The 25,579-nt window shown below is 45.3% G+C and overlaps 1 protein-coding gene across 2 annotated transcripts in view; it reads right to left on the reverse strand.

Moving 5' to 3' along the window:
- Window positions 1–937: 937 nt before the first annotated feature.
- Window positions 938–25,579, reverse strand: part of DENR (density regulated re-initiation and release factor) — a 45,614-nt gene continuing 20,972 nt past the window's right edge. For both annotated transcript variants that reach the window (XM_073627523.1, XM_073627534.1), the window contains 3 exons: window positions 7,609–7,725; window positions 7,377–7,516; window positions 938–1,207 (listed from right to left, as the gene is read on the reverse strand). In XM_073627523.1, the coding sequence (XP_073483624.1) occupies window positions 1,163–1,207; window positions 7,377–7,516; window positions 7,609–7,725 (302 nt within the window). In that variant the 3' untranslated portion in view covers window positions 938–1,162. The remainder of the gene's footprint in view (window positions 1,208–7,376; window positions 7,517–7,608; window positions 7,726–25,579) is intronic.

The following is a 25,579-nucleotide window of genomic DNA, read 5'->3' on the forward strand; positions in this document are numbered from 1 at the left end:
GGTGGCCACTAGTTCCCAATCCTGCAGGATGGTTCTAACCCACCTGAAATTCAGGCAGCTGTGCTTTTACCCAATGCCCCCTGCTGGCTGATTTACAGTCTGACTAGTTACCAGCTGAGACTGGGACCTCCTGTAGCTGTCACTTTGTCACTTTTGGTGGGCAGTTTTTTATTACATGAAGTGGAATAGGAAATATATTGGCAGGATACACCGGTTTTAAAAAACTATGTTATTTGGGGGGGGGGGGGGGGGGGGACGGGACAGACTCAAACAAAAACTGCTGTGGAAATGCTGGTGACACATATATGCAGCTAATAACATTTTTTTCCAACAGCTCCACTTTAACTTTCCTGAATCCACTATTATGTCACCCTTCGCTGCACCCCTTATGGAATTGAAAAACAGATCCACTGCTGCAGTTCAGGCATTCCGCCAACCAGTTTGTCACATCCTTATGTCGCTGCTGTAGTCTTTAGGGCCTTGTAAGAATCCCACTGATGGGCCCAACGTGGGGACGATAGCTTTTTTTAAATTTTATATTACTTGGGTATGGGGGGTATTGTATATTTCGGGGGGGGGGGGGGGGTTGAACGACTCTTTACAGGCTAGATTTCAGCTTTAAAGAGGCAGGCTCCAGGGCTGCCGTACACATTCTAGTCTCATTACTTTGTGGGACACTGACCTGAAAACAAGTATGCAGGGCACAAGTCCATGCCTAGTACAATTTAGTTGCTCACTAGATAGCATAGTAAGGAAAAAGATATGTCCCAGGTTAATTTACAAGACAGTACAGGAGAAAAAAAAAAAGAAAACATATGAATGTCAAAGACAAATAATAAACATGAAAAATAAATTATGTCAGCTATTAAGTGATGTTTCATCTTCTTTCAGATCTCAACACTCTGCACCAACAAAAGAAGCAGACATTACGCAGTAATGACCAAAACCATTTTTATTAATCTAAACACATATCATGCGCTTGCATGAAGGAACTTGGTTACCTTAACTTCAGCATTTAAAAATAAAAACCAAAGGGTTGCTTTCTACAGTGGGACAGATGCCATGAACGGGGTAGTAACGTTTGACTGAGGACACATAAAGCTCTTTGAATCCTCGCTCACTTTGGCTATATTGTCTAGAATGTAACAGGCACGATGTTAGATCACTTCTTTACTTCTCCGAGGTCATCAATGCTTTCGTCGTCAACCTGTCAAGAGAAAGAGGATTTTCATCACCTTACCAAATAGAGACTGTGTGTAACAAAACAGAGCTTTTCACCATTTAGGCTGGGTTTACACCTATGTAAATTGGATGCAGATTTTTTTCTTCGCATTGCAGGAGAATGTGACCGGCTCTCTATGGAGCCGGTTCACACATCTCTGGGACGGCTGCGGAGCGGCCTGCACAGAAACGCATTTTTGGCTCCGTTACAGGGCCAAATTCAGGAGAGATTTGACCCCGATTTGTCCCTGAAACGCAGAACAGGAACGCACAGTGTTCATGTGCAATCCGCAGCCGTTTCCAGTGTGAACCGAGCCTTACAGATGACATTGAAAACCTGTCCACATGCCTCACTTCTGATTGCCAATCGCCTCACCACTTCACAGAAAAAGCATTCAATTTGCACAGCTAGGCTGTGATATGTCAAAAAATCCTATCAGTGGGAGGGGATGTCTGAAACAGGGAGTACCCCACCAATCCATATATTCAACAGCAGGATCCATGGACAGGTTTAACACCAATTCACTGGCAGAGGATAACCTTAAAATGTATCATTTCAAGAATAAATGCTGCAGTGAAGACCATATGCTGTTTTTGTGGCTGTGAGTCTCACTAGTGTACCCCTAAATTTAGAGCCCAAAATGGCAAATTGAAGGTACACTAGTGAAGAGGCCTACACGTTTCTGAGCAAGACAGATAGTGAAGAGGAAGTCACTCATCTGTCAGATTCAGGCTCAGAATACGATCCTGTAGACGACAGCGGCTCCATGACAGATAGGAGTTGTGGTCCCTGCCAAGGTCAGGCGTACCAGACCCCGAACTTCTTCTATCCTTGAAGTGCAAGAACCGCAGGTCCCTCGTATGGAGCAGAGAAGTACTAGCGCCGCTATTCCTTCTGGTGAACTGGCAAGCACCAGCGGCCTAGTACACCCTGGTCGTACATCCAGCACTGCAGTATCACGTGGTGACGTGGCGAGTCCCATAAGTGCAGTTCAAGCTGGCGAGGTGGCAAGCACAAGTAGTGTCTCGCTGCCACCAAGAAGACGAACACAGGCCCGTCGTGCCCATAGTGCCCTTCCTGCTGCATTCGCCAACCCTAATTGGGAACCCACCACTTCTGCAGCACCCGTACTTCCCCCATTCACTGGCACACCCGGAATTCAGGTGGAAACAGTTGATTTTACGCCACTTGATTTTTATTCACTGTTTTTCACCAAAGATCTCTATAGAACTATTGTGGACCAAAGCAATTTATACGCTGGTCAACACATCGCCACTATTCCCCAGTCCTCCCTTGCCAGAGATTGGAGACCAATTACGGTCTCCGAATTTAAGATCTTTCTGGGCCTTTCCCTCAACATGAGCATAACTAAAAAGAGTAAGTTGCGGTCATATTGGTCCACTGACCCAATTCACCATATGCCCTTGTTCTCTGCTTCCATGGCCAGGGCACGATACGAGCAGATTTTGCGGTTCATGCACTTCAATGACAATGAACTCTGTCGTCCTCGTGGAGACCCTGAATACGATCGGCTCCACAAAATTCGGCCCCTCGTAAACCAGTGTTTTGCAGACTTGTTTACTCCCCATCAAGTTGTCTGCGTTGATGAGTCCCTGATTAAATTTTCTGGCCGCTTGTCATTCAAACAGTACCTTCCCAGCAAGCGTGCCAGATACGGGGTCAAGATGTATAAGCTCTGTGACAGGGCCACAGGCTATACATGTAGTTTTATGGTTTACGAGGGCAAAGATAGTCACGTAGAGCCGACAAACTGCCCTGACTACATAGGAAGCGCTGGCAAGATAGTGTGGGACTTGGTATCACCCTTATTCGGAAAGGGGTACCACTTGTACGTGGACAATTATTACACGAACGTGCCACTTTTTAGTCACCTTTTTGATCATCAAATTGGAGCATGTGGCACCGTGCGATCTAATCGCCGGGGCTTTCCCCAGCGGCTTGTAGATTCCAGTCTTAGGCTGGGGGAGAGAGCCTGCTTGCGGTGTAATAATTTGCTCGTATGAAGTGGAGGGATAATAAGAATGTTTTCATTCTTACCTCCCTTCATGCAGACACGACGGTCCAAATTACTACGGTGACTGGTGTTGTGGAGAAACCCCTCTGTATCCACGAATATAACCAAAATATGGGAGGGGTGGACCTCAACGACCAGTTGTTGGCGCCGTACCTAGTTGCCCGTAAGGCCAGACACTGGTACAAAAAAAGTGTCTGTATACTTATTTCAATTGGCTTTGCTGAACGCTCATATGCTATACAGAGCTTCAGGACGGACTGGATCCTTCCTTAAATTCCAGGAAGAGATCGTCAGAGCCCTTCTGTTTCCAGACAGTGCTCCACCTCACCTTCCCCAACCAAATGCAGTAAGCCGGCTGCATGAGAGGCATTTTCCTTACGTCCTCCCGAGTACCCCTACCCAACGAGCCCCCCAAAGAAAATGTCGTGTCTGCAGCGCGGATATAGGCGTGACACCCGCTATTATTGTCCCTCCTGTCCTGGCAATCCTGGTCTTTGCATTGGTGAATGTTTTGAGCGCTACCATACACTAGTTGAGTTTTAGCATAGGGTACAGCACACTTTCACAGGGTCTCCCAAGATGCCATCGCATTGTGAGAGACCCAAACCTGGAACCGTTACAGGTTTAAAAGTTACAGTTGTAAAAAAAAAAAAAATTTAAAAAAAAAAAAATTTGTTGTTGTTTTATTGTTCTCTCTTTCTATTGTTCTGCTCTTTTTTACTGTATTCTATTCTGCAATGTTTTATTGTTATGTTTTATCATGTTTGCTTTTCAGGTATGTATTTTTTTTTATAGTTTACTGTGTTTTAACAATTTTTTTGTTTTCAGGTACGCCATTCAGCTGCAGCGCGGATTTATCTTGACAGCAACAGCGTTTGCTCCCACGATACATAAAGCCGTGACTCCAGCGCTGTCGAGGTGATTTCACCACCACAGTTACATACTTCAGCATATATGCCGAAGCGTGGGGGCAGCAGTAGGCGGAGGAGCGATTTGCTCCTACCTTTTGCGGGAGGATGCCCCAATGCTTCGGCATATATAAACGGTGCATATATGCCCATCATTAGAAGTGGGTGGATGAAGGGAGGTATTCTAATGGTGGGCATACCCACCGATCAATCTCTTTTTTTCGTTCAGCCCACAGGCTGCATGAAAAAAAAGTTTACAATATATGCCCAACAAGGACCAGCAAGGTACTGGTATGTTGCTGGACTTTAAGTGGTTATACCAGAATGATGCCTGCAGGTTTAGGTATCATCTTGGTATCATTCTTTTCAGCCAGTGGTCGGCTTTCATGTAAAAGCAATCCTAGCAGCTAATGACCCTCTAGACTGCTTTTACAAGCAGTAGGAGGGAATGAGAATGCAGCCGTTGATTCGGCCAGCTGACCATAGAGCTGATCAGAGACCAGAATGGCTCCAATCATCTCTATGGCCTAAGAAACCTGAAGCTACAAGCATTTTATGTCTTAGATTTCGCTGGATGTAAACAGCGCCATTGGGAAATTGGGAAAGCATTTTATCACACCGATCTTGGTGTGGTCAGATGCTTTGAGGGCAGAGGAGAGATCTAGGGTCTAATAGACCCCAATTTTTTCAAAAAAGATTACCTGTCACTACCTATTTCTACCATAGGGGATATATTTACATTCCCTGAGATACCAATAAATGTAAACAAAAAGTGTCAGAAAGGGCTTTGTCTTCAAGTGGTTAGAAGAGTGGGTGATGTGTGACATAAGCTTCTAAATGTTGTGCATAAAATGCCAGGACAGTTCAACCCCCCCCCGCAAATGACCCCATTTTGGAAAGTAGACACCCCAAGCTATTTGCTGAGAGGCATGTCGAGTCCATGGAATATTTATTATGTGACACAAGTTGCGGGAAAAAGAAAATTTTTTTTTTTTGCACAAAGTTGTCACTAAATTATATATTGCTCAAACATGCCATGGGAATATGTGAAATTACACCCCAAAATACATTCTGTTGCTTATCCTGAGTTCGGGGATACCACACATGTGAGACTTTTTGGGAGCCTAGCTGCGTACAGGACCCCGAAAACCAAGCACCGCCTTCAGGCTTTCTAAGGGTGTAAATTTTTGATTTCACTCTTCACTGCCTATCACAGTTTCGGAGGCCATGGAATGCCCAGATGGCACAACCCCCCCCCCCCCCAAAATGACCCAATTTTGGAAAGTAGACACCCCAAGCTATTTGCTGAGAGGTATGGCGAGTATTTTGCAGACCTCACTTTTTGTCACAAAGTTTTGAAAATTGAAGAAAAAAAAAAAAAAAAAAAAAAAAAAAAAACATTTTTCTTGTCTTTTTTCATTTTCGAAAACAAAGGAGCTGAAAAATACTCTCAGCAAATAGCTTGGGGTGTCTACTTTCCAAAATGGGGTCATTTGGGGGGGGGGGTTTGTGCTATCTTTGCATTTTATGGCCTACAAAACTGTGATAGGTAGTGAGGAGTGAAATAAAAAATTTACGCCCTTAGAAATCCTGAAGGTGGTGCTTGGTTTTCGGGGCCCGTACGCAGCTAGGCTCCCAAAAAGTCCCACACATGTGGTATCCCCATACTCAGGAGAAGCAGCAGAATGTATTTTGGGGTGTAATTCCACATATGCCCATGGCATGTTTGAGCAATATATTATTTAGTGACAACTATGTGCAAAAAAAAAAAAAAAAAAAATGTTTGTCATTTTCCCACAACTTATGTCAAAATATAAAATATTCCATGGACTCAACATGCCTCTCAGCAAATAGCTTGGGGCGTCTACTTTCCAAAATGGGGTCATTTGGGGGGGGGGGGGGGTTTGTGCCATCTTGGCATTGTATGGCCTTCAAAACTGTGATAGGTAGTGAGGAGTGAAATCAAAAATTTACGCCCTTCGAAATCCTGAAGGCGGTACTTGGTTTTCTGGGCCCCGTATGCGGCTAGGCTCCCAAAAAGTCTCACACATGTGGTATCCCCATACTCAGGAGAAGCAGCTAAATGTATTTTGGGGCGCAATTCCACATATAACCATGGCATGTGTGAGCAATATATCATTTAGTGACAACTTTTTGTAAAAAAAAATTTTATTTTTATTTTTTTATCATTATTCAATCACTTGGGACAAAAAATGTAATATTCAATGGGCTTAACATACCTCTCAGCAATTTCCTTGGGGTGTCTACTTTCCAAAATGGGGTCATTTGGGGGGGGGGGGGGGGTTTGTACTGCCCTGCCATTTTAGCACCTCAAGAAATGAGATAGGCAGTCATAAACTAAAAGCTGTGTAAATTCCAGAAAATGTACCCTAGTTTGTAAACACTATAACTTTTGCGCAAACCAATAAATATACGCGTATTGACATTTTTTTTACCAAGGACATGTGGCCGAATACATTTTGGCCTAAATGTATGACTAAAATTGAGTTTATTGGATTTTCTTTATAACAAAAAGTTGAAAATATTTTTTTTCAAAATTTTCGGTCGTTAATTTTGTTTGGGTACAGCGTCGCACGACCGCGTAATTGTCAGTTAAAGCGACGCAGTGCTGAATCGCAAAAAATGCTCTGTTCATTAAGGGGGTAAAACCTTCCAGGGCTGAAGTGGTTAAAAAATAAATTAAAAAAAATACATACTTGCCTGCTTTGTGCAATAGTTTTCCACAGAGCAGCTCCAATCCTCTTCTTTTTGGGTCCCCTGGCGGTCCTGACTCCTCCCCCTTGCCAAGTGCTCCCAATAGCAAGCCTCTTGCTATGGAAGCACTGGAGCAGCGCTCCTGTGAATGGACATCGTCCCTTCTCACACACAGAGCCACTCGACCCCGCCCTCTCCTTTATTGGGTCACTGGCTGTGACTGACAGCAGCAGAAGCCAATGGCTCCCGCTGCTGTGTGAGCCAATGAGGGGACAGGGTCCTGGGAGAGCCTCTGCTCTCGTGCGCACTGCTGGATCGAGATGGGGCTCAGGTAAGTATTAAAGGTAGGCTGGAGGGGTAGCTGTACCCTCAGAAAGATTATTATTACCTTAATGTATAGAATGCATTAAAGGAAAAAAAATCTTCTGCCTTTAGAACCGCTTTAAAGGAAGTCTAATGCAAGTCAAAACACCTGGTTCTGATCTGTATGAATTACCTCTGGCCACTTTTCTTGTATTACATCGATAATATCATCTGTAAAGTCTCCCTGAATGATGATTTCGTCCTCCCCAGTCACCGAGGCACCACAGGAGAATCTCTGAGCAAAAAATCGTTGTGCTTCCTTAAGATCAATTTCTGTACAAAAAAAAAAAAAAGTTAGTGACTCTGTAGCATAGTCAGCAATAGCATATAAGCAAAACATCAAATCTACAGAACTTTATACTTACCAAACGTGGCTAAACCGCATACCCTTGTCACATATTTCTTCTTTGCTCTAGGGATTTTAGCTATCGTAACCTTCTGTGGTACAGTTTTCTTCTTCTGTTTAATTTGTCCTCTGCCACCTGCACAGTTGTGAAACAGAAGGTTATAGTCAAGACACCTCTTTTTTGTTATAGTCAACAGATCCTCCCTTTAACCACTTGCCTACAGGGCACTTACACCCCCTTCCTTTTTCAGCACTGTCGCACTCTGAATTACAATTGCGCGGTCATGCTACACTGTACCCAAACAAATTTTTTATCATTTTCTTTACACAAATAGAGCTTTCTTTTGGTGGTATTTAATCACTGCTGTTTTTTTTTTGTACATAAATTAAAAGACCAAAAATTTGGAAAATATTTTTTTTTTTTACTTAGTTTCTGTTAGTAAATTTTGTAACCAAGTAATTTTTCTCCTTCACTGATGTGCGCTGATGAGGCAGCACTGATAGGCTGAACTGGTGTGCATTGATGAGGTGGCACTTATGGGGATTGATTAGGTGGCACTGACGAGGAGGCACCAATATGTCGGACTTATGGGCACTGATGGCTACTAATAGGCGGCACTGGTGGCCACTGATAGGCGACACTGATGGGCATTGATTGACAGCAGTGATGGGCAGCACTGACTGGCATCGCTAATGGGCACTGATTGTTTGCACTTGTGGGTACTGATTGGTGACACTGTTGGCAAAATATTGTAATCAGTGCCCTGATTACATGTATAGATGTCCCCCTGCGTGGAGATGCCGCTGATCGGCTGTCCTCGCCTCACACTGTCAGTGTGTGATGAGGAGCGCTGATTACCGGCATCTCCGTGTTTACATGTGACCGGCTGTGATTGGACACAGCCGATCACATTGTTAAAGAGCCAGGGTTGTGCCATGTCCTAGCAAAACGGCGCGGCAACTAGTTAATGAGGGGGGTGTATGACATAAAGGTTACACAGATTTGGGGGCACAATGTCTGAACCGACAAACCTCACTTTTTCAGAATAAGCCAGCCCCAAAATATCAAATTCTATATTGTTTTTCCTAACAAAACCTACATTAAAGTGGAGTTCCACCCACTTTTACAACTCTTCAGCATCCCTCACTAAACTGTGCACTGTGAACGAATTGGATATTTTTAAATTTTTTTTCTCAGCACCTACTGTATATCTGCTGTATTCATTTCCTCCTCCCTGGCCGTGGCCCATCGCATCATTTCCTGTTTGCAATGCCTTCTGGGAAGGGGTGGCAACTTCCTCTGACACTGTCATTGCTATGGAAACCTGACCTGAAACCTATTACACTGCTTGTGCTGCACTGAGCATGTGAGAGATCTGCAAGGATGAGATCCAGGAAGAAATACAGTCTGGCTTCAGATGCCCACACTTAAGATGGCCACGGCCTGCTGTAAGTTTATAAAATAACAAAACTACTGCTATAAACTAACAAAACAGACCTTAGTTTACAGACTAACTTTACTAGAATACATTAAGCTTGTGTATTATTGGAATATTTTTATTTAAAAAGTATAATTTTGGCCGGAACACCACTTTAAGGGGCTTATTTATAACAGAGAGTGGATATTGCTATCTGCACTGTTACACTCTGCAAGGTTACTCCATATCCAGGCCTACATTTTGGGACCCATTTAGAAAATGCAGGCTACATTAGTCTTCAGTATTCTAGAGAGTTCTCTCTGTTTAAGGTAGCCAGCCCAACCTCCACACCATACACACTCCATTTTTTTGGGCCTCATGCACACTGGACATTTCTCTCTCTCCTAGATGTATTTCCTCCTGGCAGGGCCATTTTGGCAGAAAAAACTTGACACATTACACACAAGTGTGTAACAGGTTTAGACACGTGAAGCGTTTCAGCATTAAGTTTCATTGGCCAGAAAAATCATGTATTCTGCCCACTGAAATGAATTAACGCTCAAGCACTAAACGTGCCATTTTCTGGCAAAACGCCGCTGCTCCTGGGTGCACTGGCAGTGTTTTTTTCCTCCTGCCTCTAAACACCTGTGTACATGGATACATAAGCTCACATGCAGGGGGGGTGTTTAGCCGCTTCAGCCCTGGAAGATTTTACCCCCTTCCTGACCAGAGCACTTTTTGTGATTCAGCACTGCGTCGCTTTAACTGACAATTGCGCGGCCGTGCGACGTTACACCCAAACGAAATTTGAGTAGTTGATAGTTGATCACCTCTGCGGTTTTTATTTTTTGCGCTATAAACAAAAAAAATAGCGACAATTTTGAAAAAAAAAAAAAAAAAAGCAATATTTTTATTTTGCTATAATAAATATCCCCCAAAAATATATAAAAAAAATATATTTTTTTCCTCAGTTTAGGCTGATATGTATTCTCTACATTTTTTTTTAGCAAAAATTTTAAAATAAGCGTATATTGATTTGCGCAAAAGTTATAGTCTACAAAATAGGGGATTCGTTTTATGGCATTTTTATTATTAATTTTTTTATTAGTAATGACAGAGATCTGCGATTTTTGGCGGACACATCGGACACTTTTGACACTATTTTGGGACCATTGTCATTTATACAGTGATCAGTGCTATAAAAATACACTGATTACTGTGTAAATGACACTGGCAGGGAAGGGTTAAACACTAGGGGGCAATCAAGGGGTTAGGTGTGTCCTAGGGAGTAATTCTGTAGGGGGGGGGGGCTAGCACTGACATGACAGCGATCACTGCTCCCGATGACAGGGAGCAGTGGTCTCTGTCATGTCACTAGGCAGAACGGGGAAATGCCTTGTTTACATAGGCATCTCCCCGATCTGCGGCTCTGTCACATGATCGCCGGGATACCAGCGGACTTTGAGTCCGCTGGCACAGTTACACTGTACGCGTGCCCGCTAGCCCCGCCAATTAAAGGGGACGTAAGGTGCGCCCATTTGCCCACCGCTGCCATTGTGCCGACGTGCAGTGCTCGGGAAGTGGTTAGAGGCAGGGGGAATTTGGAGTCCTGAAGCAAGCAGAGGACCAAGCACATTTATGAAGCACATTGCTGTGCTTTATAATTGTATGTTTTTTAGCAGCAGTATGGCTGCAGTACCGCTGCATTTTAAATTGGACCTTAAAGTGGATGTAAACCCGATTGATGAAATTTGAGCTGGGCACATATATCTGCAGTGTTTTCTCATCTCTCTTCAGAGCACTAAGTCCTGTGGCTTTCTCCTGCTCCGTCCTAGTATCAGCCTGATAACTTCTGACAAAAGTTCTCCGACACGTGATAAATGCAGCCTGAATTTTGTGTCAGGGTGGGTGCTATAAATAGATTAGCAGAAAACTGCTCTACTCACAGCAGAGCTCTGAAAGTCTCTGCCTATGTGGACGGGGTGTGTGCCTTTCCTTCAATCAACTGTCTCTGAGTGTAATCCAACACTACACGGCTACTGCTGAATGAGGAAGATGTGCACTTTCTAAACCGTATATAAAAGCTGAAGATAGCAGATATACATATAAAGCTTATGTAGGAGGATTTGTTTCATCTCTGTGTATCTGAGGCTGTTCACTTCACTGGGTATGTGAGGGTTTGCATCCACTTTAACACTGTACTCCGCAAAAAATATTTAATGATCCATGCAATGGGAGGCTTCCCTCCACACTTCAAGGGTTAGATGCTTATTACATCTAGGGGAGAGAGAAAAGGTAACTATACTTATCTTTTTAAGATGGCACTTTTCTCCTCTCTCCAGTGCCCCAGGTTGTAGGCAGACCCCCAGCATTCTCACCTGCAATACTTAAGAGTCCTTGTGACTGATGAAGCAGGAAAAAGAAACAGTTTTTGGGGACCGATTGTGCAGCCGGGAGGAAGCCAGAGGGAGCGAGGAATAATGCAAGTAATGTATAGTTGCACTTTATGTTCCCCCTTCATTTTCATTCTCAAAGCTATCCTCATAGGTCATAGAAATTCCCCTACTGCAATAGCTTTTATTGTATGATACGGATGGCAACTGTACAATTACCTGAGGTCTCCTTTCGGCATGTTTCAGTACAAAATATCGTCACTAATGCCATCACCTTCCAGAGCAACATCCAAAAAACTGATATTGTCTTTGTTGTATTCAAAGGTGAATATTCACCATTTTATTCACCAAATCCACAAAACTAGGAATATCCTTTGGATCATCACACCAAATCAGCAACAGATCATCATTACAACAACTGTACTATATTGCTCTGGAAGGGATAGCATTCAGAAAAAACAAAAAAACTTTCGTCTCACATCCCTATATACAGATTTGGCAAGAAGGGTACAGGACCCATTTGCGTGTGAGCACAGAGGGATGGAGGCGCTTTAAAAATTTTCATTCTATTATTTAAATTCCTTTTTCTTACACCAATCTTTTTTTTTTTCATCAACTTTATTGCCATCACAAGGGATTAATAACATCCTTTGTGATAGCATAGGCCGTGACCGGTCCTTTTAATGGAGAGATCTGGGTTTTTTTTTTATATAATCTTTATTTTAATTTTCACATAGAAAGGGGAGACATTCAGTAAAAGAGTGTGTGTGTGTGGGGTATACAACAAAAGGGTAATAAACCATGAATCACCAGTCTGCATTACATTAGTTTCAGAAAACTCTTTAGTACACACAGTTGTAACCATAAGACTCCATCTTATTTATACCCTTACAACCTGGGGGATTGTGCGTGAGAACCCAGGTATCAAAACAGGGCTATACACCAACAAACAGTACCATAAACAGTACCATGAGCAGTGCACCAATTGTGACATGGGAAGAGGAATTAAAAAAAATAAATTTATCTGAAATTAGGAACATTAAGAGAACATATATTCCATGGGTCTGTATGAAAAACTGTTCTCCGGTACCATCAACCAGGGCATACATAGTCTAGAGGCAAAAAAAAATAGGATTTTTTAAAACAGCTTACCTGTAAAATCCTTTTCTTTCGAAGGACATCACGGGACACAGAGCCACAGTAATTACTGATGGGTTATGTAGGTATCACTGGTGATTGGACACTGGCACACCCTATCAGGAAGTTCAACCCCCTATATAATCCCTCCCCCTTGCAGGGATACCTCAGTTTTGTAGCCAAGCAATATAGTGTATTAGAAGAGGGGCTGTAAAGGATTTTACAGGTAAGCTGTTTTAAAAAATCCTATTTTCTTTCTCGAACATCACGGGACACAGAGCCACAGTAATTACTGATGGGATGTCCCAGAGCAATGCTACCTGAGAGGGGGGGGGGAACCACGACCAAGTAGGGTGCAATCAGACCTGAGGACCCTGTACCGCTGCCTGCAGCACACTACGCCCAAAGGCGATATCCTCATGCCTTCTCACATCCACCTGATAGAATCTGGTGAATGTATGAACTGAAGACCAGGTTGCAGCCTTGCAGATTTGAGCCATAGAGGCCCGGTGATGCACTGCCCAAGAAGCACCAATAGCCCTTGTGGAATGTGCCCTGATCTGAAACGGAGGAATCTTCTGTTTCAAACCGTAAGCTTGAATGATCAACTGTCGAATCCATTTAGAAATGGTAGCTTTTGACGCTGCCTGTCCTCTATTGGGACCCTCTGGCAGCACAAACAAAACATCCATCTTGCGGATCTGAGTAGTTGCCCCTAGATAGGCCTTTACTGCTCTTACTACATCCAACGAATGTAGAGATCTCTCTTCCGGAGAACAGGGATCTGGAAAAAAGGAAGGTAGAACAATGTCTTGGTTTAAATGAAAATCAGAAACCACCTTCGGTAAAAAACTAGGATGAGGGCGTAGTACCACTCTATCCTTGTGTATAATCAAATAAGGCTCCTTACAGGAAAGAGCTGCTAATTCTGATACTCTTCTAGCAGAAGAGATGGCCACCAGAAAAATTAATTTCCTTGTCAACAAGACCAAAGGAATCTGACTTATTGGTTCAAAAGGCTGTTTCTGTAACACAGCCAGGACCAAATTCAAGTCCCAGGGGTTTAGGGGCGCTTTAACCGGAGGATTAAGACGCATCACCCCCTGCATAAAGTTTCGGACCAAAGAATGCGAAGCAAGTGGCCGCTGAAATAATACTGATAAAGCAGAAACCTGGCCCTTGATGGTACTCAAGGCCAGCTTCATCACTAATCCCATCTGTAGAAAATCAAGGATTCTACCTATGACATATTTCCTGGGATGCCAACCTCTGCATTCACACCAGGTTATATAAGCCTTCCAGACTCTATGATAAATCATCCTGGAAGCTGGCTTCCTTGCATTAATCAAGGTAGATATGACAGGACCGGAGAGCCCACGACTCTTCAGAACGTGGGTCTCAATAGCCAAACCGTCAAATTTAGCATTTGTAAGGCAGGATGGAACACTGGACCTTGAGATAACAGGTCTGGGCGTACCGGTAGGGTCCACGGGGAACCCACCATTATCCTTACTATTTCTGCATACCAAGTCCTTCTGGGCCAAGCGTGGGCCACCAGAAGTACCGACTTCCTTTCCTGCCTGATCCTGCGAAGGAGTCGTGGTAGTAGCACGGGAATGCGTAAATCAGTGAGAACCGATGCCACGGAATCACCAACGCATCCGTCCCGCATGCAAGAGGATCTTTTGTCCTTGCCACAAATCTGTCTATCTTTTTGTTGAATCGGGATGCAAAGAGATCTACATCTGGAACCCCCCATCTTTGGCATATGGCCCAAAAGACGTCGGGATGCAGAGACCATTCCCCTGGAAGTAACTGCTGGCGACTTAGATAGTCCGCCTGCCAATTTTCTATTCCCGGGATGAAAACTGCCGATATGCATGGCACATGCATCTCTGCCCAGACTAAGATCTGGTTCACCTCTTTTTGAGCAGCTCGGCTCCGGGTGCCTCCCTGATGATTGACATAAGCCACTGCTGTGGCATTGTCGGACTGGATCCTGACCGGACAACCCTGTAGCCTGATAGTCCAGGCTTTTAGAGCTAGATGTATCGCCCGGATCTCCAGAATGTTGATGGGTAAGGTCCTCTCTGTCTTGGACCACACCCCTTGGGCCGCAGCCTGTTCCAGAACTGCTCCCCAACCTGACAGACTGGCATCTGTTGTTACCACCGTCCAGGTAACCGGTAGAAAGGATTTCCCCTTCTGCAGGTTTTCGGGTATGAGCCACCAATTGAGGCTCTGACGCACCGCATGCGACAGGTGCATCGGAAAGTCTAATGCCTGAACCTTCTTGTTCCAGGTCGACAGAATACTGTGTTGCAGCATTCTTGAGTGAAACTGAGCATAGGGAACTGCTTCGAATGAAGACACCATCTTCCCTAGTAGCCCCATACAAAGGAGGACTGAGGGACCCTTCTTGGTCCTTACTGTCATTATCAGCTCTCTCAAAGCAGTGATCTTTGCCTGTGGGTAGAAATATTTTCTCCTGGCTTGTATCTATAATCAGACCTAAATACTCCAGTCTTCTTACTGGTTTTAGGAAAGACTTTTCTAAGTTGAGGATCCAACCCAGGTGTTCTAGATACCTGACCGTGGTCCTCAAGTTTCCATTCAAAGAGGCTACCGACCGGTCTATCAAGAGCAGGTCGTCTAGGTATGCTATGACAGCTATACCCTGAGCCCTTAATCTGGCCAGAGGAGGAGCCAAGATCTTTGTGAACACTCGAGGTGCAGTGGCTATCCCGAAAGGCAGAGCCACAAACTGGAAATGGTGCCCTCCTACCTCGAAGCGCAGAAACTTCTGATGAGCAGGAAAAATGGGCACATGCAGATATGCATCTCTGATGTCTATTGATGCCAGAAATTCTCCTCCCTGCAGGGTGGGAACTACTGTTCGAATTGATTCCATGCGGAAGGATTGAATCCTTAGGAATCGGTTCAGATCCCTTAAGTCCAAAATGAGCCTGACATCCCCATTTGGCTTTTGGACCGTAAAAAGGTTGGAATAGAAGCCCAATCCCTGGTCCTTTGCGGGAACTATCATAATGACCTCCTGCGACAAAAGTCGCTCTAACGCTAGAAGGAGCGACTGCTTCTTCTCTGGGTCTCTGGGAACATTTGATCTGAGGAACCGAGGAGAAGGGAATTCCTGAAACTCCAGCTTGTACCCTAAGGTTACCGTGGAGACTACCCATCTGTCCTGGAAGTCCTCGTGCCAGAGCTCTGAGAACTGTCGCAGTCTTCCCCCCACTCGAGTGAGCGGGGGTGCCCCCTCATGCAGAGGTCTTAGTGTTTTGCCTAGTAGGCTTCTTTCCCCAGGACTTCTTTTGTCCCTGGGGTTGACTCTTGTCTCTGGACCCCAATGGAGGCGGCCGTCGAGACTGCCTGGAGGCTGAAGCCCCCGGCGCTGGGGAAAGAGTCCGTTTGAAAGAGGGACGCTTACTCTTCTTCTTGACAGGTAAGAGAGTGCTTTTCCCAACAAGAGATTCTCTTGATATAGTTATCCAAGTCCTCTCCAAACAACCTTGCACCACGAAATGGAAACCCAGCCAGTAGCTTCTTACATGGTGCTTCGGCTGACCAATTTTTCAACCATAGGATTCTACGTATATGCACCAACCCCAGTGAAAGACGGGAGGTTTGCACGATAGAATCTCTAATGGCGTCAACCACAAAGCATAAGGCCGCTGGAAGGTTAGCAAACCCCTGGGCCTGCTGTTCAGGTAATACTTTGATGACCTGCTTAACATGGTCTCTTAAGTATTGACAGACTCCAATCGCTGCTACTGCAGGTTGGGCCACTGATCCTGCTAAGGAGAAAACATCCTTCAATAGGGATTCCATCCTTTTATCTACAGGATCCCTGAGCATCTGAGCATTGTCTACAGGACAAGTCAGGCTATTATTTACGGAGGAAATGGCGGCATCAATAGCCGGTATTCCCCACATTTTAATAAACTTTTCTTCCATCGGATAAAGTGTTGAAAACTTTCTCGGCGGAAAAAAACGTTTGTCTGGGTGATCCCACTCAGAATAAATAAGCTTTTCAAGTAAAGTATGAACAGGAAAAGCATGTGCTGCTTGGAAAGGTTTCAGTGACCCCAAAGCAGAAGAGGATTCTTTAGCAGTTTCAGGTATGGGCAACTTAAATGTGGAGCGGACCAATCCAGTGAGGATCTGCACTAAGACTTTCTCCTCTTGGGAAGTCGCAGAAGGTCACTCTCCACCTGAATCCTCCGAAGAGGAATCATCCATCCCATCCCGATCCTCTGAAAGGGATTCATCTCCTTTATCCCAGAGCTCCTCTGTCTGAGGGTCTTGGGGAACAAGATCTGCCTGAACGGCTATCTTGAGAGATGGTGGCCATTAGGCCGCAGAGCCCGGGTGGTATAACCACTTTCTAGACCCCTGTGGCCCCTCTCTAGCCTGGGGGGGGACATTCAAACATGAGAAATCCCCCTTTCCACCTTACCTGTTTGCAGCCTGCTTGAGACGCTGGGACATAAACAGCGATTACAACACCTGAGACAGAGTCAGCATGTGTAGGTTTGTGCTCTTGGCAGCCCCCGGTGGTCACAATAGGCATAGCATGCATTTACCTTAAAGGAGAAAAGCCACTAGAACTCAAAAATTCTGTGGAATCTCGTCTTACCTTATCCAGCCGCAGGGTGCTGTTTACACAGACCCAATCTTCACCTCTCACGGTGGGCTCCGTTTGAAAAAACCGTCAGAGACTGGGGCCCCCATCAGTAGGGGGATCCAACAGTTCTGGCCCTGTAAAGCACCTTGCCAGAAATTAGGAAGTTTAAAGCCATTTTCTGATCTGCGGGGTCCAGCTCTCTAAAAAGAGAAGCATTACGGGTAAAACCTTGTTTCTTCGGACACGAGGCCCGGGTACCATTCAATTCGGCCATGAAAAGACACTTTGAATGGATCCGGTTCGCCTGGCTTGCCCCAGTATAGGATCTTAGGATATTCCCTTTGGAGCTCAGCACAGGACATCTTTACACGTCCATCACCTAAGACACTGGCATAAAAACTGAGGTATCCCTGCAAGGGGGAGGGATTATATAGGGGGTTGAACTTCCTGATAGGGTGTGCCAGTGTCCAATCACCAGTGATACCTATATAACCCATCAGTAATTACTGTGGCTCTGTGTCCCGTGATGTTCGAGAAAGAAAAAAAAACCCACACAACTGTGACACAGAGAAGTAATGGATCCAGGTGGCCCATATACTGTAAAACATTTTGTATCTGTCCTTGCACTTTCCCATCCATTTCTCCGCCGCCATGATATTATTGACCAGACGAATCCAGTCAGATCGACCGGGGATATGAGACAACTTCCAATGTACAGGAATCAAGTGCCTGGCAGGTGAAGCAGAAACTCCAATGGAGAGTCACTCGTATCAATATCCAGTATAACCTTTATCTGGACCCTGATGTCTTGCCAAAAGGGTCTAAGCCACGGGCACTCCCACCACATGTGCAGGTAGGTACCTCGGAGCCCACAACCCCTCCAACAGACATCAGGAACCGCCGGATAAATTCTGGCTAGTGTGGCCAGAACTCTGTACCACTGGGTCAATAACTTAAAGCTATTTTTTTGCATCTCTGTGTCCACAGAACTTTTGTGGGTAAGGTTCTATAAGTAGTGCCGCAGAAAATATGAGCTCCGTTTATTAGACCTTACACAAAAACGCATGTTACATGCTACACAAAAATCATGTGAACATGGTAACAAGGCTGGCCATCTCTTAGCCTATTTGACCAGACCTGAACGCTCCCCCATCTCAATCCCCAGAATTCTGACTGTACAAGGCCTAATTAGTGACGCCCCTAGAGATATCATGGAGACATTTCTGGCCTGTATTCATCGAGAGCAGAATACACAGATTCCCAATTAAGTGAGTACCTGGACCAAATATCACTGCCCTCCCTCTAAGAAGAGGACAGTACAAATTTGGCGGCACCCCTCTCTGTTAAGGAAATTGCACTGGCTATTTCGCAACTGCCGGCACATAAAACACCTGGGTTAGATGGCTTCCCTGCTGAATGGTATTCCCAGTTTCAGCACTTACTTGGCCCTACTCTTCTTAAAATGTATAATGAAGCCCTAACAGCTGGAATTCTTCCCCCCTCAATGAGGGAAGCCCTGATTATTTTATTACTGAAACCACGCAAAGATCCACTTAAATGTGACTCATATCGTCCAATCTCTCTTATCAATGTGGATGTTAAAATCCTAGCCAAAATATTGGCAAATCGTCTGAATGCCATAGTTGCGAAGTTGGTCAGATGCGATCAAGGAGGCTTTATACCTGGCAGGTCTACAAGAATGAACATTCGTAGATTATTCCAAAATCTTCAATACCGACACGACTGTACACCTACCCGAGCTATTGTATCCCTAGACACGTGTAAAGCCTTTGACAGCATGGAGTGGCCCTATCTTTTTTAGGTACTGCAGCAATATGGCTTCAGCCCTCGTGTTGTTGCCTGGATAAGACTCCTTTACAGCTCACCACAGGCTTGCATTAGAGTTAACTCTTGCACTACAGACACCTTTTCTCCATCACCAGGGGCACTAGGCAGGGGTGCCCGCTGTCACCCCTCCTATTTGCCCTGGCCATGGAACCGCTGGCAGTACGCATTCGTTACTCTCAACAGATTAAGGGTCTTCCCATTGCAAATATAGATGAGTGGATTTAGTTGTATGCGGATGACACTTTAGTTTACCTAGCTGACACCCAGAGTCGCTAAAGTCACTGTTACTAGAAATATATAAATTTGGTGATTACTCTAGATTCAGGGTGAACTGGGACTAGTCTTTTTCCCCTGGACCCAGATGCAACGGTACAAATACACCCAGACTCCAAACTACAAGTGGCGTCCTCTTTCAGATACTTAGGGGTCATAGTGCAATTACTAGGGGTGCAACGGATCGTCACCGATCCGCGATCCGAACGTGCCAACCTGTTCCGATCGGCACACCCGCGATCCGCGGCCTCGGGTTTTAGGAAAGGCCACGGCTTCGGAGCCGCGGCCATCTTGGTACACCCGGCGGCGCTGAGCATCGTGCTGACGTCATCACCCCGCCCCCAACTGGGTTTGGCGGCTTCTCTAAAGCAAGGTATGAGTCTGACTAACAGGCAGTCTGTGTCTATATTACAGTGGGGGACATGGACTGGCTATATTACAGTGGGGGACATGGACTGGCTATTACAGTGGGGGGCATGGACTGGCTATATATTACAGTGGGGGGCATGGACTGGCTATATATTACAGTGGGGGACATGGACTGGCTATATATTACAGTGGGGGGCATGGACTGGCTATATATTACAGTGGGGGGCATGGACTGGCTATATATTACAGTGGGGGGCATGGACTGGCTATATATTACAGTGGGGGGCATGGACTGGCTATATATTACAGTGGGGGGCATGGACTGGCTATATATTACAGTGGGGGGCATGGACTGGCTATATATTACAGTGGGGGGCATGGACTGGCTATATATTACAGTGGGGGGCATGGACTGGCTATATATTACAGTGGGGGACATGGACTGGCTATATATTACAGTGGGGGACATGGATTGGCTATATTACTGTGGGGGACATGGATTGGCTATATTACAGTGGGGGACATGGATTGGCTATATTACAGTGGGGGACATGGACTGGCTATATATTACAGTGGGGGACATGGACTGGCTATATATTACAGTGGGGGACATGGACTGGCTATATATTACAGTGGGGGACATGGACTGGCTATATATTACAGTGGGGGACATGGACTGGCTATATATTACAGTGGGGGACATGGACTGGCTATATATTACAGTGGGGGACATGGACTGGCTATATATTACAGTGGGGGACATGGACTGGCTATATATTACAGTGGGGGACATGGACTGGCTATATATTACAGTGGGGGACATGGACTGGCTATATATTACAGTGGGGGACATGGACTGGCTATATATTACAGTGGGGGACATGGACTGGCTATATATTACAGTGGGGGACATGGACTGGCTATATATTACAGTGGGGGACATGGACTGGCTATATATTACAGTGGGGGACATGGACTGGCTATATTACACTAGGGGACATGGACTGGCTATATTACACTGGGGGACATGGACTGGCTATATTACACTGGGGGACATGGACTGGCTATATTACACTGGGGGACATGGACTGGCTATATTACAGTGGGGGACATGGATTGGCTATATTACAGTGGGGGACATGGACTGGCTATATTACAGTGGGGGACATGTGGACTGGCTATATTACAGTGGGGGACATGTGGACTGGCTATATTACAGTGGGGGACATGTGGACTGGCTATATTACAGTGGGGGACATGTGGACTGGCTATATTACAGTGGGGGACATGTGGCTATGTTTATTTGTCTTGTCTTTTTTTTTTTTTTTATTTGTTGATCCGAAAATTATTTGATCCGTGACTCTGATCCGAGGAACGATCCGAACCGTGAGTTTTTTGATCCGTTGCACCCCTAGCAATTACCCTTATCTATCTACATTGAAAATAACCTGTGTCCCTTGCTGACCCAACTACTAGCACAGACTAAACAATGGATTAGATTTAATGGGAAGGGCTAACGTGCTAAAAATGATTTATCTACCCAAACTGCTATATATACTAGCAAAGCACCATGTAAGATACCTAGATCTATCTTTAAAAGGATAGACACCATATTCACGGCATTTCTGTGGAATGGTAGGCCCCCCAGAGTGGCGTTGGAAACACTACGGCTGCCGGCGCACCTGGCGGGATTGTCATTTCCTAACTTCTATCTATATTATTTAGCCTCCCAATTGGTGCATATCCACAACTGGCTGCACCCTGCTGCAGTCAACGCCTGCATGTCCACTGAGGGAGCCATTGCTTCCTCATTGGAGACACTACATAATGTCATATACAGAGGCCAAGCACCTGCTCGCCCAGGTACAACTATGCTAACTACCTCACTATCTCTGTTTAAAATTATTGTCTCTAACATTACAAAAGAACCATGGTCAAAATCCCCCAACAACCCTCTGTGGTTTAATCCCACCTTTAAAGAACTGTACTCCTTGCCTGACCCCCAACGGTGGTACACCAAAGGAGTTAAAGTACCTGTGTCACCTATACGACTCACAGGGATTTAAATCCTTCCAACAAATGCGGGCTGACTTTGATCTACCATGCTCATATATGTTCTTCTACTACCAACTCCGACATGCTATACATGCCCAATTTGGCTCATTGGGCAATCCTATAGCTATACCTCAGCTAGAGAAAGTACTGCGACACCCTGATCCCAATAAACTTATCTCCACACACTACGCTACCCTTATGACTGATAGCAACCCCAGATTCCGAATGGCCCAAACTAAATGGACCCTTATGGACTCTACACTTACTGAAGAAGACTGGACAGAATTTAGTGAAACATATAAAACATCAGTGATATCATCTAGGGACCGCATCATCGTTAAAATTATTCACCTCTCCTATCTAACCCCTGCCAGGTTGCATAAACTGGGACTAACATCCACAGCAGAATGTTTTTGGGGCTGTGGCCAAACGGCAGACTTTTTCTGGATCTGCTCAATAGTCCAGCAATTCTGGATAGAAGTGGGGACTTTCATCTCACCGGCATTAGGCCTCCCAAACATTCTGCACCCCAAGAATTGCCTGCTGGGAATTTTTGGGGACCTCCACATTTCAACCCATGCCAAAAGACTCCTTTGCATCCTTCACTTTTATGCGAGGAAAACTATACTGTTGTCATGGAAGGGGACACAGACATCCCTGAAATCTCTACGGCTAAAACTGATCAATGATGTGATATCCGTATATAAACTTACATTCGAAGTTAGGAAAAAAACTAAAACCTTTTACAAAATCTGGAATAAATGGCTGGCAGCCCGTTAACCCTTTCACTAGACAAATAGCCGGATAGGCAATGACCCTAACAGAGGAAAATATACAAAAATAGGGACACACCCACCTGATGGATACATAAGAATTATATACTGTACGTTCATGGTAATTCATATTAGTGAATACTGGAGACAGGATTACTGAAAAACTGTTTATTATGCAATTCAGTGTACATATGTAATATTATAATGCTGTGAATCACAAAAATTTCTACCTTTTGTATGTGTATGTTGACACAAAAGATTAATAAGTGATCTAGTTGTGTCTCAGTGAACGTATGCCGCAGGTCTCTCTCCCACTCCCATATATAAACCGGTTTACTCCAAGACTCGGGAGACTGTAGCATCTCAAAGCACTGAGATAGGGTGGGGGCCAGGGTCTGTAGACTTGCATAGTTTCTCAAACGGGGTCAGGGAGGATGGGGGGTCTAATGGTAGGAGGCAAACTATGAACAAAATGATACAACTGTCTATAGTGCCACTCATATTTTGGAAAATCGACCAAACAGAGCGGAGCCATTCCAAGGAGATTAGGCCCCATTCATGTATGAACCTTCCACATGTGCGAAAGTAGGAGAGGTGTTCCCCTGGAGTGAACCATGGGAAGTCCCCCAGGGGTGCAAGTGGGGACCCAGGCGGCGACAACAGCCCCTTAGCATTCAAGGTGTCCCAAACCTGCAATACATGGACAATACAGAGGCCACGAAGGCCGAAAGGCCACGACAGTCCCAGGGGAGCCACGGAGCATGAGACAGGTTGCGCCCAGCTAAAAATTTCTCAAGGGGGACCCAGGATTTGGTGGCGGCGTGGTGCTGCCAGTCTAATATCCACTGTAAAGCAATGGCCTCATAATACTTCCACATGGAAGGAACCCCAAGTTCCCCCAACCATTTGGGGCGCTGCAGAGTGTGTAAGGCGAGACGGGGGCTTCGACCATACCAGATAAACTTTAAAAACAGACTGTTGATGGCCGCGAAAAAGGATCTGGGTAGGGAAATAGAATTCATTTTTAGGATACTGGCCCATCCAGGAAAAAGGTATTGCAATCCCATTTCAGTAGGTCCGCTTTAATTGTGGAAAGCAAGGGGGCAAATTTACAGCTATACAACTGTAAAAACTCAGTCGGGAGAAAAATCCCCAGGTATTTTAATGAGGAACTACACCATGTGAAGGAAAAAGGATGCCTGCAGTTGCGAGTGCATGGCAGGGGGGATAGCAAGAGGGAGAATTTCCGACTTGCTATAATTAATTTTAAAGTTAAAAAGGGAGTGAAATCTCCGCAACTCAGCCATTATGTTGGGAAGGGAAATCAGCGGATCCGCAACATAGAATAAAACATCGTCGGCTGACAGCTTATGTTCCGTCGTCGCCACCCTGAACCTCTTAATGTTAGGGTTTAGCCGGACCATATTTAACAGCGGTTCCAGGGTGAAGGCAAATATAAGCGGGACAGAAGACACCCCTATCTTGTCCCATTCTGTATAGGGAAGGGGTCGGAGAGTTCCATCTACCTTTACAGGAGCCTCCGGAGAACTATATAGGGAGCCTATCCACCTAAGCATATTTTGGCCAAGGTCCAATCTCAACAATACCACCTGAAGATACGTCCCGTCCACTCTGCCGAACGCCTTCTTGGCATCAGTAGAAGGCATGGTGATCCGGTCTGTTGTAAATTCGCCCAATTAGCATTTAGCGCGGTTGAAATTGTCCCTTGCCTCTCTCACTGAAGCCTGTTTGGTCGGAGTGTATCACCGTAGGCAGAATGGGCTTTAGCTGATTTTCGCCAAAATCTTAATATCGGTGTTTAGCAACGAGACCAGTCTATAGCTACTTGGGTTGGAAGGGTCTTTCCCCTTCTTCGGGAGGACCATGATATGGGCTAACAATGCCTTCGGGAGCACAGTGGTGTAGTGGGTAGCACTCTCACCTAGCAGTAAAAAGGGTCGCTGGTTCGAATCCCAACCACGACACTACCTACCTGGAGTTTGCATGTTCTCCCTGTGCCTGCGTGGGTTTCCTCCGGGTACTCCGGTTTCCTCCCACACTTCAAAGACTTGCTAGCAGGTTAATTGGCTTATGTCCAAAATTGGCCCTAGTATATGAATGTGAGTTGAGGACCTTGGATTGTGGGATCCTTGAGGGTAGGGACCAATGTGAGTGTGCGATGTATGTGTGGAGCACTTTGTAAATTGATGGCACTATATGGGTACCTTAAATAAATAGGGATAATTGTAGACACGCACCCACACTCAGGTTGAACTGGATGGACTGGTGTCTTTATCCAACCTTACTATGTAAAGGGAGAGAAGCTCCCGTAGCTAGGGCATTACAATACGCAACCATATGATTAGAAAGGAGGGGGGAGATTTTCCGATAGTAAGCATTGGTGAACCCATCGGGACCCAGACTTTTACCCTGGGGCAGGTCTTTAATCACCAACTCGATCTCCAACAAGGAGAAAGGCCTATCAAGTTGTTCACTAATTTGCGTCGTCAGTTGAGGGGCTAGTGCCTCATCAAGATAATGCGAGAGGCATTCTGTTTCCTGCAGAGGTGTTTGACCGGCGAGCGTAGCAGGAAGTTGGTAGAGTTGGCCATAATAGTCCTGGAAGGCATCCGCAATTTTAGAGGGCTGCACCACCTGAGATCCCAAAGGGGGTTGCAGTTTATGGACATGACTGGATGTGCGTTGGAGTCGGAGGGCCCTGGCTAGAAGTCTCCCACATTTTATTTCCAAACTAAGGGACAAAAAGGTCAGCATGCAGGGTCAGTGTCATTTGGCGTTTATGTTTAAGTTTAAGCTCTGCTGTCCCTAACCAACAAGGACTGTAGTTCCCCGCTGCGCGCCTTAGCCTGGACCCCCGAGCAATAAATTTCCCCGCGGACCACGGCCTTCTGTCCCTCCCACACGGACGCCATGCCCGTCTCCCCAGTCAAGTTCTCCTTAAAAGAAGTTCTCCATAAAAAGAAATAGTATCCGAGACCCGCTTCTGAGCCACAGCATCATCAAGCAGGTTTTCATTTAGACGCCAAGTTCATTGTCGTACATCCGGAGACAAAGGGGCGAG

Source organism: Aquarana catesbeiana, linkage group LG01 (assembly GCF_042186555.1).
Source record: "Aquarana catesbeiana isolate 2022-GZ linkage group LG01, ASM4218655v1, whole genome shotgun sequence".
Classification (NCBI taxonomy): Eukaryota; Metazoa; Chordata; class Amphibia; order Anura; family Ranidae; genus Aquarana; species Aquarana catesbeiana.